Source organism: Anarrhichthys ocellatus, unplaced genomic scaffold, assembly GCF_004355925.1.
Source record: "Anarrhichthys ocellatus isolate YVR2014 unplaced genomic scaffold, GSC_Weel_1.0 scaffold4, whole genome shotgun sequence".
Classification (NCBI taxonomy): domain Eukaryota; kingdom Metazoa; phylum Chordata; class Actinopteri; order Perciformes; family Anarhichadidae; genus Anarrhichthys; species Anarrhichthys ocellatus.
Genome location: NW_022280034.1, coordinates 11,651,443 through 11,667,096, shown reverse-complemented (window position 1 = coordinate 11,667,096; position 15,654 = coordinate 11,651,443). Strand labels below are relative to the sequence as shown.

The window sequence follows — 15,654 nt, the reverse complement described above, 5'->3', positions numbered from 1 at the left end:
CCCCCCCCCCCCCCCCCCCCCCCTCCTTTCTTCTGTGGTCCATTTTCTTACCGGAGACATTGATGAACACAAGGCCGTGTTCAAAAGGACTCACGCCCCGCATGAAAGCGGAAAAAAACAATCAAGATGTATTTTTCTTTTTTTTTTGTAAGAATCTTTTTTTTTTTTAATGAAACACAAAAAGGCAATAAAATTAAGATAAATAATTTTTCCTTTTGTACATGAGGAAATATTTAAGTCATATTTCCAAAGAATGACTGAAATTACATAATATATTTTAGTAGGCTATCTCAACAATACAAAGCAGTTTTCCAGTGGGTCTAAAAACAAAAAAACACAATGATGTCAAAACAGGATGGTTAGAACTGAATCCAGTGTTTCTTAAAGAAAAAACAGCTTAAAAAAAAAAAGCAATTAAAGACCCATAAAAGTAATATTTCAAAATTGAGTTCACATTAGATTCCTTTTAAAGCTTTTGCTTTGCAGTGTAACAGCAACGTTGTTGTTAAAAGTCAGTCAATGTCCTAAAAAAAAGAAAAAGGCAATCATGTTCTTCCTCCCTGTACATCCTATACACCGACAACACACAGTCGTCAAAGGCTTGCATAAACAGTAAGACAATGGTAAACCAGGAAAACAAGCAAACGTAAAACACACATTTTTTGGCAAAGCAGGAATAAAAGTGACAAGAAGCATAATTTGTGATTTGATCCTTATCTTGTTTTTTTTTTTGTCTCTCAACATCCTCCAATTGATTGGCTCTGATTGTCCTTCACAGTCACGTGATGCCATTCTGGTTGCCACAGTTACCTCAAGTGCATCAGCTGGGCAGCGTGCAGACATTGTTGCTGTCATAGCAACGCTGGATGAACGCGAGCAGACAACGAGAAGAACTCTACAGCTCGGTGATTGCAGGGGTCCCGGATTCAGATTTGATTGAATGTTTTTTATGTCTTTTTTCATCATATGTTTCCTTCTAACGCGGTGAAGCGTAAACTCGCAGGTGCTTTGGTATGTTTCTTTTTGATGCCAGATAAATATCTACATTTTATATAGGTATACAGGCTAAAATAGATAAAGAACGAGATTCTTTTAGGATCGGAGAACAGCAGAAACTCAGTTTCTTTTCCAGTATTTGTTTAAAAAAAAGGAAATGCACATTTTAAACCCAACGGAGTGAAAAGAATTTAGACACATGTTTAAAAAGAGCCTTTTTTTCTGATTTCCTTATAAAACATTTCCCAACCACCCTTTCTACATATTCACCCTTCGCCTTAAGCAGGGCTTACAAGCACAATGTCTTCACATCAGTTGTACAGTTTGACCCCAAACCCAAACCTCCAATCCTGTTCAGTGCATTAAGAGAGAAGCAGACTAACCCGACCTCCTCCCTCTGTCAGACCCCCCCCCCAACCCACCCACACACCCTAAAAAATCTAAATAAAATAATCTCTGCAAAAGAAAACAAAAAAACAAGAACAAATATATATGTATACTATTTACAACATGTTATATTATACATGATGATGCTGTACAAAGCACACACACACACACACACACACACACACGCCCATCTGCACGCACACCACCATGCACTCACATTTCAAATAAACAATCCAATTACCTGTACATGTGTCTTCGCACCCGAATACGAGGGTACGAGAGAGAGGTATTGACGTGTATGGCTTGACAGGAGAAGAAATCGTTTTGTGTTTCAGTCGCGGCTGAAAACTGCACGTTTTAGTACAGGAGAGATTAATATTCAGAGTGTTACCGACATACCGACGGTGTGTCGTGACGTCCTCCCTGCTCGATGAGCGTGGGTCGAACACGCGCACGACCACACATACGGTACAAACACACACGCAAGCACGTTAAAGCGCTATTTACTTAGAGCTCATTAAATGCCTAACAGGGTCATCGCAGCCACTCTGCAAACACACACATACATGCACTTACACACAAAGTCCGAACTACAGTGTTTTGTTTTTTTGGTCCTGTTGGGGATCTCCCAATCACGATGTCATAGTCAAACTACCAGTATAAGACCATTGAAACCCTCCAAACCAGTGTGGTTTACAGTAAGTCTCTGCTTACCATTCAGTCTCTCTCCCACTCTCTGAGTCAGTCTTTGTTTCAGAAAGCCAAGTCTGACACCCTCCCTCCATAGCATATCCAAGCGACTATACTCCAAAGTGCTCATGTCCTTGGTTCCTGCTCTTTTGTTGCAGTAATCTTGTCGCAGCGACGAGAAAATCTGTTATTTCAGCCAAAGGGAATGCTGTAGACTCTCGTTGCGAACAAGAGGCCTCAGTCCACATCTGATAAAGAGGTTAAATCTGGCATGGATCAGACTTTTTCCCCCAGAACATACCGGGCTCCTATAAGTGCCGGTACTGTCGGGATTTATCCAGTGGCCTAGCTCCTTCTCTTACAAGGGACGGATCAATACGCAGAGTCAAAACTCTTTGTCTTGGTTTCCCTCTGTCCCCAGCTCCGTTATGAAGGACCATCCTGGAAGCAGTCATCTCCAGAGTTCACGTTCAATATTTGGATCTCTCTCCAGCTGGTGGTGGCTCTAGGACACGATGGCCATGCCGTCCGCACTGATCAGCTGGCCCGTGGTCGGTTCGTAGGTCCCCGCCAGGTAGAACAGGTCGTCTGCCGCACTGCCAGGCTTACGATCGCGCATCAGGTGGTCATACTCAGCCCTGCTGAGCACCTGGCAGCGATGGGAGATTGTCTGCACGTCATTCTCATCCTCGTGGCTCGACTGATACAGGGCATTCTGGGAAAGAAACGGGAAGAATGGTTGATAAATCAGCAAGATAATATAAAAAAATCAAAATGTTGCTTTCAGAAGAAGTGGTCAGAATGTATTTTTTGCCACTTTCACTCTGCACTTTACGTTTCTGCAAACTTTCTTTTGTGTTTGCTCAGCCGTGGTGGATGTTGCTGATCATGCTAACTAACAAGGCTTTTTTTTCCCCATTTATTCCAAACAAACCACTATTGTTCTTGCATGAAATGCAAAACACATGACTTCCTCTGCAGCAGAGACATTTTTCCGTGGGAAAGACCCACCTTACGCTGAGTATTTAGATCTGCAAATGGTAACAGTTCCATGAAATAAGTGAGTGTTCAACCATTCATATCAGATGGGAACAGGGAATAAAAAGCAAAGAGGTAATATACTTATATGAAAATGTCACGGACTGTTACTTTGACCATTCTCATTTTAGAAATTCCGCTTGCACTCCCTGGCCTTTACCTTGCCGTCGCGGTGTCGCTTCCCCAGGCGAGTCTCCTCCGGGTGGTAAAACCACTTGACCCTGACCACCATGCTGGAGCTCCATGACTCCCAGAGGCTCTCCACTCTGCCCACGTAGGGCAGCTGGGGCCGGCCAGGTGACAGGAACACAGCACAGTCCCCGACATGCACCGTCTCCTTGCCCCTCACGATGGCCTTGTAGAAAAGCTTGCGGGCTTTACCCTTCAGACCTCTCCTCTGTCGGCCAAAGAGAGTAAAAATAACACTCACAGTCAATTTATTCAGTGTGGAGGGTTTATTTCACCACCAGCCTCATTTCACAAATCAATTTATTTAGTTTGTTTTGCTAAACCCAGTCTACCAAAGTGTGGTAAGATTCAATATGTCTTTCAAAGCCAAGGAATAGCTAATGCCTAACACCTATCATAACACACTGATCCTATTGAGTTACAGGAGTATGTTTTCTGGCACATCAATAATTCTCAACCCGATAAAGGCAATACTACTGAAAGTCATGTAGAAATTACGATCACATCAACCTTAACCCGGGGAGCACACCTATATTTCTGCCCCGTCTTTTCATCCGCTGCACATCTCAGTCAACACATGCAGCCGGCTGTTTGGGAAGCAAACAACCGGCTGAATGGAAGCCGAGAGCGACAGCGGTCGCTCAGACTGTTTTGTTCCGTTATCTCGGGATCGTGACTAAATAATCAGGATAATAAATTCAGGATGGTAAGCCTCATAGTGTTGCCAATGTGTACAAAGGACTGAGGCAGAATGAGCACTGCAAAGAGAAATGATATTTGATCATCGCATTTACTGTGTGTCACCAAAGGTGTAACACAGCAGAAACTGCCGCAACAATCAGTAACCTACTTCAGCTGCGTGGTGGGGTCGGTCACTGATACCCAGGACAGCAGTTTTCAAACCATATAACTATGATAATAACGTGTGATTATGAAAAATTACTGTCTGATTAAATCAGGATTTCAGTGAAATGGGATTTAGTTGGAAAATAAATCACAAAAAAAGAGCGATATTGGAAATACTATAACTCTTTAAAAGCATCTTGGCTATGGAAAAAGGACATGTCAAAATACAACCCAGCGTGTCCTACCTGTGTGGGGTTGCCGGACCATTTCCAGAGCTGGCGTCCAGGCAGAAGGGGGCTCCCCATATTGGTCAGAGGCTCAGGTGAGGACATCCGTTGCCTCTTAGCTGTTGCTGGGTCCTTGGATGCAGGTTTGGTCTGCTGGCTCACGGGACTGCTCTGCCTCTGATGGTGGCTGCTAGAAATTCCTTCTTTCCTCTTCAGCTGGTTCTTAGCTGTGCCACTGTTACCCGTCATACTTCCTTTTGACATGAACTCCTTCCTGTCGTCTGTTCTGTCAGCCCTTCCCTTTGACCCCGAGATGGCCATGCCGGCTTTGGCCACGTAGCCATGTGCCGGGGCTGACGCGGAAGGAGAGGAGCCGGAGTTGGTGGGGTCGGGGCTCAGGAGGTCGGAGGTCATGTTCTGCCTGTGCTTGCGTTTGTCCTGCTGGAGCAGCGCGCGGCGCAGCAGCACAGAGGAGGACTCTTCGTCGGAGGAGTAGGAGGAGTCGTTGTCCGACGAGCAGAGGGACGAGGACGAGATGGAGCCGGAGGAGGAAGAGGAGGAGGAAGATGAGGAGAAGCAGGGAGAAAGACGGGAAAGAAAGCGGCCACCGGGGTGGGACGTGTCCGCCGCACTACTTTGAGGTGCGTCGGCATCCTGACCATCATCCTCATCGTCCTCATCCAGCTCAGAGTAAGAGCTGGGGCAGTCACTCGGGTAGTCCAGACTATAATCGCCACCTTGGGCTCCAAGACCTGCTGACGGCCGATCCTTTCTCGGAGGTGGGGCGCCCTTTACAGTAGGCTCAGGACGGGTCCCAGCGGCGTCTCTTTCCCCTCCTCCCTTCTTGCCATCCTTCACCATCAGGGTAGGGTGGATGTATCGCAGCGGTGGTCCAGCGGAGGAGACACTCTTGCCTCCCTTTCCTACACTTCCACCGAGTCGTAGCAGGGCCTTGCCGTTCTTTGTTTTCGGGGAGGTTACTCCCTCATGGTCAAGCTTCACCAGGAGCTGTTTCCTGTTGCGTTCGCTCGCCGGCTTCTTACTTCCAGCTACCGTTGCCACGGTGACAGCTGAGGAGCAAACGGAGGACGAGGAGTCCCGTAGGACCGTGGAAGCTACTGCGGCGACCGGTCGCCCCGCTCCAGAGCTTCCGCCACTTCTGAAGGTAGAGTAGCTGTTGGCAATGCTACTGAATGAGTCACCTTCAAAAGGGGAGCCAAAGATGCCTTTGATAGGCACCGGCGGAGCGAGGAGGTGGGAGGTGGGTCGATGAAACAGCCCCAAGTCTCGCTCTCGTATCCTCCTCTGGGTCTTACGAGAAGTCCCGTTGAAGAGGAAGAAGTCAACTGGCGGTCTCTTCCTGGGAGCTGACCAGTCCAACAAGGAAGTGTTGCCTTGGGTTAAAGTGTCTGTTACTGATGTTGGTGTGCTGGCCGTCTTAGGCACAGAGAGGACTTTCTTCGGCCTGCCAACTGAAAAAGGAGACGGCAACAGAGGGGAGTTATAATCAATATGAAGTGACAGGTCTTCAGAGCAGACTGGGATAATTGTGGAACTAAGAGCTTTGAAGAAACGTAATATCTTCATCTCCTAGATCTCCACCTAGCCAGCTAGGTTTCGACATGTCCATTACTCAAACTACAACAAACCTGGCAAACCTGTCTCTCCCTCCAGCTTTAATGTCACCTGGGGTTTGTGATGAGAAACACATGCAGTATGTTGCTTAACAACACAAAACACAATGATGAGACCTCGTAAAAGCATGATTAATGTCGTCATACAGAGGTTAATTGATAGGCGGCAAACAAGGAATATTAATGTACGAGTCTTCTGGTATTTATACCTTCACTCAGTGCTCTCCTGTGACTCGGAGGCATCTGATAAGTGGTTGACAGTTGAAACTGTAAATGAGGATTTGTTTGGACCTTAAGGTATATGTGTCTCTGAATGCATTTACTAGTTAGACCAGTACTTCTCAGTCAACATAAAGAAAAAGAAAAAGCTTCGGCCTTCGGTCTTTCTTTCACATATCAAACTTATGACGTGTTATAGCTGATTAAATTATAATAATTCTTTGAAACCTTTATGTGTTTGTTGGAGATGGACATGCGGTCCTAAACTAAGTGTTGCATCTGCTCCCTTCTCCCTCACCTGGTCTTTTCTCTTGGGGCCTCCCTGCTGGCTCCTCATTGGCTGGTTTCTCTGTGGGTGTGTCTCTCCTCTCCTGGGTGGAGCTTCGTCTCCCGCGGTGCCCTGGTGAGATCAGCAGAGCCGGAGAGGGTTCCGCACCTGACAGAGAAGAGTTGTCAAATGGCGATTGTCAAATGATGGTCATTTATTCTGTGTTCCTGTCTTCCCATCCTTCTTTTTAAAGCTGTACTCACAGCAGATTTGGTATCCTGGGGGCAGAAGCCGGATGTTTGTGAGGGAGATCCTACCCCTGTCTCCATCATCAAACTCCACCATCACACTGCCCTCCTTCTCTTCCTCACCTGGACCTCCTAAAGCACAACACAGAGGACATGAAGTTGATGGGAACATACCGGTGTGTGTGTGTGTGTGTGTGTGTGTGTGTGTGTGTGTATGCAGAGTCAGGTCGTCGGTGTTTCTCGCTTACCTCGATGGACGTATCCGGGGTAAAGACAGCGAGAGCGCTCGCTCCAGTACGCGCACACTCGCGTCCCTGCAGTCAGGATGGCCTCGCTCTGGGGCCTCACGTCTAACACCTGGAGAAAAAAAATCAACGCGGGTTGAGTTTTAGTCAAAGCTACCCAGCAACTCCCCACAAATCTGTAAACTGTAATAGATGCAATGGAGACTGAAACTCACAGCTTCCTGTAGTAGTTGCTCCAGCGAGTAGATCCGGGGGCGATTCCCTCGTTCTCCTTCGATGACAACACTGAATCTAAGAGGAAACAAATATTGAATTCCTCAGAAACCTAAACTTTGTTTTGATTTTTTATTTATAATTCAAGCACAATTTCCCACCGTTAGATTTCAAGGTTGTCTTTTTCAAAAAGGGGATTTTGTCATGCATGCTCAGTTTTGTTTTTTTCACTGGCAGCTGTGTTGGCTGCCACTGCTGTGTGTGTTGGCTTTGTAGAAGTCTAGACTTCTTGTTTGTCAAGATTCACACAGTTGTCAGGCATTTAACTAGAGCTAAGCTAAGTTTTCAACTCTTTTGTAAATCATGGGAGGCTCTTGTTTCTATATGTCTTTTTAGCACTTAACTCCAGGGTTCCCCCCAGGATATTGTGAAGCTGAGGTGGTTATCCACCCAAATGTTGATGCATCGCCTATTGGGACTAATAGATGACGGAATAAACTGCAGTCATATATGGCAGTTGCTGTGTGAAATTAATCACTGCTCTTTCCTTTGGAATGTTAATGTTTTATTTTGTGAGGGGATATGCATTTTTTTAGCCAAATGGTGTGTATCTGTGGTGACACAGCAGGGAAGAAGGGACTCACATGTCAGGCAGGTCCAGAGATTGGACACAGGCGGCATACAGCAGCTCGTCCTCCTTGGAGATCAGGATCTTCAGGCCGTCCACCAACATCTCTTTACTCAGCACACAGTTTGGCAGGGCTGCGGAGGGAGGGCGTGGTAGAAAGATGGATGGATGGGGAAGATAAAGGGTGAGATATGCATAATTTGTGAGTGTGTTGAATAATTGCTAAGTGAAGTGAAAAGGAGGGATAAAAAGGCAGAGAAAGAGGTGTGTGTGCACATGGGAAAAGGATCCAACATGCTTTTTAAACCCGCATGCGTGTGTGTAATTATATACGATGTGTCACTGTTTATGCCTACCAGGGATTCTGCATGGCATGTTGGGAGGGAGGTGGATCAACTTCATCTCCTCCTCCTCCTCCTCCTCTTCCCCTTCTTCCTCCTCCTCCTCCTCCTCCTCTTCCTCCTCCTCCTCCTCCTCGTCCTCCTCCTCCTCCTCGTCCTCAGAGAAGCTGCTTTCCTCATCCAACTGAAAGCCGTCGTCGGCTGCAAAGCTCTGCAGGAGCCGGCTCACTGCGTGGCCCTTGGCCTGGACGGGAAACATGATGTGACATCAGTAGGCAGAAAGCAGGATATGGTAACACTTCCTCATATGCCCATATTAATCCACAGTAAACCGGCTCTGCAGGTAAGTGAATCAAGTCGATTCCAGTCTGATGTGGCAGAAATGGTAAATCCGTCAGTGAAAAGAAACCACAGGCACCAGCGCCTCTTGTAATGTGATACTTCAATAAAGCCTGCAGGGTTTTCTTTTTCTCACTTAAAAAGTCAGAGGTCTCAGTCAGTAATAACCGCAGCACTTGAACAGGTAGGACCAGTGTATTGCTCAAGGACACTTCAGCAGGGTGGACGCCTACTAATAAAAAAACTTGAACCCTCATTTACATTCTCAGCCTCACACACACACACACACACACACACAATCACACAAACCAGATACTATCCATCTCCAGACCGGTTTAGGCTAGTCTATCCAAAGATGACTGATGACTGACAGGTTTCTGCTTGTATTTAGGCTTTCTAAAGGAAAGAACATAATATATAACGCTAAGAGAAATCGTGTGAGTGAGTGTGTGCGTGTGTGCGCGCATGTGTTGTCTCTAGATTTTCCACACTAGGAGACCATATATTTTAGTGACAGAAGTTTCGTCACCAGAGGGCATGGGTGATTATTTCTCTTTTAGTGCTGGTGGTGTGTGTCTGTGTGTGTGTGTGTGTGTGTGTGTGCAGGCATGCATGGGTGTGTGTAGGGTTACGGCCAATCATTATCTTTATATCTCACTGTTTGGTTAGGAGTTATGTGTTTTTGGACATTCCCTCACAATGAGTCAAAGAGTGAAGCAACCCCGGGGCATCTCTCATTAAAATGAATGTGGGTGTCTTGCCAACGGCTGCCTTCTCGAATACAACGGGCCAGTGGTGCGTTAGCACAGCATGCAGGCATGCAAACACATACCTACAACAATAGCAAATTGTATATTTGACAAAGTGACTGATTTGCAGATGATGCTAAGCATCTTCCTGTAAGGGATTTCTGTCAACTGTAATCTACAGTATTTAAAAAACGTCCTGCCAGGGTGCGGCTTGCTTCAACAAGGAAGGAGTGAACTTGACGTGAGGGCTTTTCTGAGAATTCCTCCTTGTTTCTCTTGCTTTCTCAGGCCAAAAGGGAGGGAACTTCTCCGAGTCATCGTTCTTCCTTTACTCACATTTACCCATAGCTACTTCCAAGAATAATGTGATTACAATCCGTACAACTCTGTGACAGCAGTCATTTATTGTGATTCTCATTGTGTGACCTTTCCATCACACCTCTAAAATTGGCAATTGCATCTCACCTTTCCCTTCTCAGTTCTCTTTCATGCACTTCTGTGTTGATGATCACGGGAAACAAAATACCAGAAACTCAGACAGATTCTGTCCCCCTTAAATGGATTTTGAACTTTAGAAGAGCATTTCGTTGTACAGCTTCCTGCTCTTGATATAAATATAATGTTCAAGTTCAGTATTTTATTGTGCATGTTTTTACGACCTAAAAGTGCAAATTTCCTGGAGCATAGGAGCAAACAGTCAACGCGTATCATGTACAGGAAGTTGTACAACGTTGTAAAAAGTTCAACACGTCTTCAAGGGGTACAGAAACACCATAATTCCATACTGTCTTGTTCCCCTGATCATTTCCACAGAAGTGTACAGATGAAGCAGCTGAGGAGGGAAATGCAAGAGGCCAGTTTTGAGGGTGTAAATGTGACAGAGTGTCATAAATCCCTGCTGTCAGGGAGTAATCTACTCGTTGAATAGCTGTCACTGGCAAAAGTAAAATACTGCTGTTACACTGTAAGGTTAAAAGTCACCACCCAACACCGGTCCTCACCTTTCCCAGAATTCCCTGTCCCGATGATCTCTTCCTCATGGCTTCCTTGCTGGCCCTGCTTACTTCTGTCATAGAGCCATGGTTCCCCTGGCCGTCCCCAAAGCTGCAGCCCACTGACGACACCCCCCAGCTGGACAGAGACGCTCTTTTGGTCCCTAGGTGGACTGGATGTCCCCTTTCTGTGTTGGCCAGGCTCGGCCTTCTGGGCACTCTCCTCTGATCTGCGCGGGGCACGCTCCTCATGCCTGAAGGTGTAAGTGACATCATGGAAATTAGAGCTGGCAGATAAATTGTCAATATCTGATATTACATTATAAACAGTCATAAATCTTGTTTAATACGAGGTTAGGAATGTAGGTTTTCTTGGTCTTGGAGGCCGCATAACGGTTATCTGACACAACGTATTACATACATATTAGATTGTTCGAGGTGATTTGATGAAGAAAGACTTGCTTGGCCATCCTATCAACATCACTAATATGACAATGTTTCTTCCTTGCTCTAATTTAGATTAAAGATGAGAAGAAAATGGAACCACAAACCATCCATAATAAATAGTTAACACTGTTACTGGTTGGCGAAACCTGAAGTCAACCTTGTTTTTAGCTGAACTGCCATACATTTCCAAGTGTATCCTTTTAAATTGTGAAACTTTTCAAAACTTCAATGAATGTAAATTTCTCTAAAACCTAGGAAATCGTGTTCATTTCAAGTGAAACACTGAAAGTCACAAAGTCACAGGGTGTTAGCAGAATGTATAAAGACATGTATAAAGGTCTCATCGGGAGGCCCTGGTCTCTTACTCCTGGCTTTCTGGTTTGCTTGGAGCATGGAGGACTGCGATGAAAAGGGCACAATCCCGCCAGGGTTTGCAGGAGCTTCTTTAGAGGATGAGCTAATCTTGATGTCACCGGCTCCATCTTCGCTGGCGTAGCTGCCGTCGCCGTCGTCGTCCTCCTCCTCTGTGGAATCACAACATCAATATGCTCAGTCAGAAGGCGTCAAGTGATCTGCATGTAAACACTCTTAACTAAAGCCCGGGACTCACTTGATGAAAAGTATTGACAGCAAGCTTTCAATATTCCTCTAGCATCCACGGTTCACAAGCTTGTAGCTAAACTTACGTCATCGTAAATACAAAAAGTTAGATGAGCAAACGGAGAAAAGTGGCAGTTGATTGACTTTTCTCTGAGGGCGTTTTTAGGTGGGGCATTTTATCACATTAACTGCAAGCTGCACAATAACTAACTGCAGTGATGGGAAGCAAACGATGACACCATTGCACATATGCAGCGCGCACAAACTCGGACAGAAACACAGACTGTTATTGGCAGCTGTGTGCCGCTGACTGCGGGGGGTTGTGTCGGGTGTCAACACATCTCTGACACACTTGTCACTTACACGGCGCTCTCGTCAACACTTTGCTTCGGTCACACACAAACACTGACACACACACACACACACACACACACACACATCCAACCACTACTTGATATCAAGGCAACAAGGTCAATCGGACTGTAGATTTCCTGAAGTTTTGTTAGTTTCAGATCGGACCGTGCCTCTCCTGTGAGGCATTCCTTTAAAAGTCGGGAGGAATGTGATTGTTTTTCCTCAACTCGCGAGGTTGGCGAGGTGAAGAAGAGAGGGGAAGACCGGGGTGTGAGATTCTGAACAGGGCCAGAGTGGGCTCACGTTACCGTGTGGCGTTGAGGGCAGGGGTGGCTGTGTTGCATGCCTGTGGCAAGTCGTTAACGGTTTTAACGTCGTGACAGATGAGCTGGGAAGCGAGAGGAGGGCCCCCTGATGATGGCAGACATCTCACTTCCCAGGCGCTTCGGGTGCGCGCACGCATACACACATGCACACAAACACAGTGATGCACTCTCAATGCGAAATCACACAATGTCTGGTTGATGTTCTGTGAGCCATCAGCCAAATCAGCGCTGCTTGACTCACATGTGTAATAGCCTGTGAACTCTGCTGGCTGGCTGGAGGACACACCAGACTACATACTTGTGTGTGACCTGTATTATAACTCACCGCCCTCTGAGCTCTCGCTGTCACTCCTCTCTTCTCTAACGTCCTGTTTCTCTGAGGAGCGGCCGATCTGGTGGTGAGCTCTGTTTGTGTTGACGGCCATCAGCTCTTTGGGCTTTCGACCCCTCTTCCTCTTCGCAGTCTGACTAGTTGCCCAGTCCAGCTGCAGGTCTGATGGACCAACAGCAAGAGAGGGAGTTAAGTCTTAGGGGGCTACTTAATGGACAACAAGTGTCTGTATATACCGTTTATGCTCCCTCTGTACTTACCTTTTCTTCCTTGTCTGCGGTGACTGTTGGAGGCGCCTTCCTCACCAGGGGCCCCTCTGCAGTGCAGGATGTCTGCCGACGACGGTGCACCTCGCTGGGCCACAGCCTTCTGCTTCAGCTGGGTCACCCGCCTGGCCAGCCTGGAGCTCAGGGCGCCGGGCCGGCCTCTGTGCTTACAGCGAGCTTTCATCTGGAGACCGGGCGGGAAACAGCTAATTAGTGACTCATTTATTTTCGCTAATTGACATATCCAGGAAAGTAAAAAAACAAAACATAAACAGTAGTGTTTGTCAGAGTGTGTGGATGAACCAGGACAGACCGCAGGGAGAGAGACCGACCTGTGCAGTGCTGAGGCTGTTGAAGCCGTGATTGGACAGTTTCTTCCTGGCTTTTTCCTCCAGTAAATTCAGCCCGGCTCTGGAAAACATAAGACCACAGCAGAGACTTCAATGAGAATTTATCATACGTAAAACAGATTACAGAATCAAACTGATTGCACGTTTCTTCCCTTTCCAGGATGATTTTCTTTGCATCTCTACTCTCCTCTTTCTAGTTTCGCCTCCCTCTCTGCTGGGTTCATTCATTGTCTCAGTCCCTCCCCACTTTTCCTCACTGTCTCATCATTTTGATGAGGTAAGAGGCGGTCTCTGCCGACCGTCTGCGCAGTTTAACGGCAAACACAGAAATAGTCAGCGGCCGTGCGAATATGAAACTCCGCTGAATCACCACATGAAAGGATCAGACTGATCTGGTGTGTAGGAGAGTGGAGAAGAGACAGAGGGAGAGACAGAGGGAGGAGGAGAATAGTTGAGGGGGAAGGGAAAGAGACAGAGACAGAGAGAGAGATGAAGCAGTCTCGGGGGAGTCTGTCCGTTGACCGGAGCTTCGGGGCTCGATCGATAAACACTAACCTCTATTGAACACTACTCCTCCCTTCCTCCCTCTCTCTCTCTCTCTCTCTCTCTCTCTCTCTCTCTCTCTCTCTCTCTCTCTCTCTCTCCGTCATTCCTTCATTGTATGCATGCTCTCTCATACCACAGGCAGCCAGCACACACACTCACACACACACACAGCAGCTCACACACTCTGTTAACAGCTGGTGTCTGAGGCAGGTGAATCCTATATTCCCACAGAGGGAAGGTTTGGCTCTCAGCATCTCTGCTCCCAGGAGAGGAGAGGAAGGAGAGGAGAGGAGAGGAAAAAGAAAGGAAAAGATCGATCTATCTGAAGAAATTGTGTACAAATATTTGAAAGATCTGTCCGTCCATCCATCAAAACCAAATGTGTCTGTTGCAACCCTCCCCTGCCTGATAGTTCACCTCTGACCCCTCTGAGCTTCTAAGCCACAAAGTTCACCTCATGTCATGTCCTCACCAATGGTACGATTAGTGTGCATGCACATTCTGTATACTAGAGTAAATGGCCAAAGTATGTATGGTTTGGATTGGGGCCCATTGTGTGCACAGGTACATAAAGGGATAATTTTCCAAATTTAGTTGTTGAAGAACTGAAGGCTTGCACAGAGCCCTGATCCCGACTCAATCCAACACCTTTGGAATGAATGGGAGTGCCGCCTGTCAGTCGGGCCTCGAGGCGTCAGCATGCTTCAAATGCAGTGCTTTCGGATCACTGAGCAGCGGCTGAGACCAACTCCCCCAACACTTTTCCGATGATGCAACCCGAGAGCTGCATCCGACAATTTTTGTAACTTTCCGAAACTGAAAATATAACAATCACGGCCACTTTGCACCGCGACTTGCCAGATGTGCAAAGGAGAGAAAGTAAGCAGGGTTTAAACTACTGCCATCTCTTTTTGTGTGCACAGTCTCTCCTTTAATGCCTCCAAGCGTGTACGTTGTTATCCCTATTTGATCGATTATCACGCCTTGGCCCACAAGGAATGGAGGCTGTTATAGCGCTGTGTTAATGCCCGTGGTTTTGGGATCACAACAATCGCTGTTCAACAATCAACAACAACAAAAGATGCTCATATGTTCATATAGTTTTGGCCAAATAGTGTACATGTGTGTATCAAGACGGATTGTCTGCTGAGTTTGGAAACGTTACTATGCCTCTCTATCCCTCAGCCTCTCGCTGTTTCATTTCAAACTACAACTCTCTCGAGAAGATGAAAGTGTAAAGAAATGATACACTGCTTGTTAATGACAAGAGAAACGCGGCTCAGGCACGTAGCAACCAGCGCTACTAATTAAACAAGTTGTGTGTGTGTGTGTGCTGCACAAGCATGTATGACTAAAGCCTTTCATTGTCATTTTCATTAGCGCATTCCAATCATGGTTACCGTGACAAACCCTGAGTTTCTCTAATCATTCTATCAAGGCGAGGGGTGCACATGCTAACAGAGGTGGGGCAGCATGAGAAAACACATTTATCTCTATGAGTGTTGAACACTGGCAGTGTGTGAGTGTGGGTTTCCAGCATGAAAGTGTGCATGTCGAAGGTGTTAAATAATGTGTGGCTGTGTGATGCAGCGGGCAGGGGGGTGTTGTTGAGTCGTTTATCACTGTGATAACTGATGACTGATCAGGACTTTGTCCAGCTGCATTAATATATGCTCGAGGTTCACGGGGAATCAGGACACAATCAATGCAAGTGATAAATATGATTCAAAGTGATTAATGATGATTAATGAAGGTCTCATCTCCATTACCTTCTCTCATTTAAAAAGAAATCACACCTAGCTTATACAGCTCCCATCACATAACCCATATGTGTGTGTGCGTGTTTGTGCTCGTGTGCGAGCTGCTCCTTCCAGCGCCCAATCAAGCAAATCATCAACTATAGAGTATTTGAATCAATTCAGCTGAAGAAGAACTTCTTGAAAATCAAGCGTGCCTTTCAGTAAGAACACAAACAGAAATCAGGATGAATGAGCTGGGCTTGCCAATCACACTGATTATACGGACGCAGTATCAGAGGACTGACCTGAATCTTTTGGAGCTCTCGGCAGCAGCTGGGCCGGGGGTGGACTTGCGCTTGCGGGGGCGGCCGGGCCCCCGTCGGGCAGGGCTTCGAGACGTCTCCTCTTTTCTGCAGAGAGGAAGACAGGGATGGGGGGGGGGGGGG

The 15,654-nt window shown here is 46.6% G+C and overlaps 1 protein-coding gene across 1 annotated transcript in view; it reads right to left on the bottom strand.

Moving 5' to 3' along the window:
* Nucleotides 1-1,497: 1,497 nt before the first annotated feature.
* Nucleotides 1,498-15,654, bottom strand: part of bahcc1b (BAH domain and coiled-coil containing 1b) — a 16,534-nt gene continuing 2,377 nt past the window's right edge. Inside the window, exons 3-17 of the mRNA XM_031843898.1 lie at nucleotides 15,514-15,618; nucleotides 12,906-12,984; nucleotides 12,568-12,757; nucleotides 12,302-12,469; nucleotides 11,062-11,220; nucleotides 10,259-10,503; nucleotides 8,185-8,413; nucleotides 7,845-7,962; nucleotides 7,203-7,278; nucleotides 6,991-7,099; nucleotides 6,758-6,874; nucleotides 6,525-6,662; nucleotides 4,392-5,845; nucleotides 3,272-3,508; nucleotides 1,498-2,788 (exon numbers count right to left, since the gene is read on the bottom strand). Of these exons, the coding sequence (XP_031699758.1) occupies nucleotides 2,579-2,788; nucleotides 3,272-3,508; nucleotides 4,392-5,845; nucleotides 6,525-6,662; nucleotides 6,758-6,874; nucleotides 6,991-7,099; nucleotides 7,203-7,278; nucleotides 7,845-7,962; nucleotides 8,185-8,413; nucleotides 10,259-10,503; nucleotides 11,062-11,220; nucleotides 12,302-12,469; nucleotides 12,568-12,757; nucleotides 12,906-12,984; nucleotides 15,514-15,618 (3,634 nt within the window). The 3' untranslated portion in view covers nucleotides 1,498-2,578. The remainder of the gene's footprint in view (nucleotides 2,789-3,271; nucleotides 3,509-4,391; nucleotides 5,846-6,524; nucleotides 6,663-6,757; nucleotides 6,875-6,990; nucleotides 7,100-7,202; nucleotides 7,279-7,844; nucleotides 7,963-8,184; nucleotides 8,414-10,258; nucleotides 10,504-11,061; nucleotides 11,221-12,301; nucleotides 12,470-12,567; nucleotides 12,758-12,905; nucleotides 12,985-15,513; nucleotides 15,619-15,654) is intronic.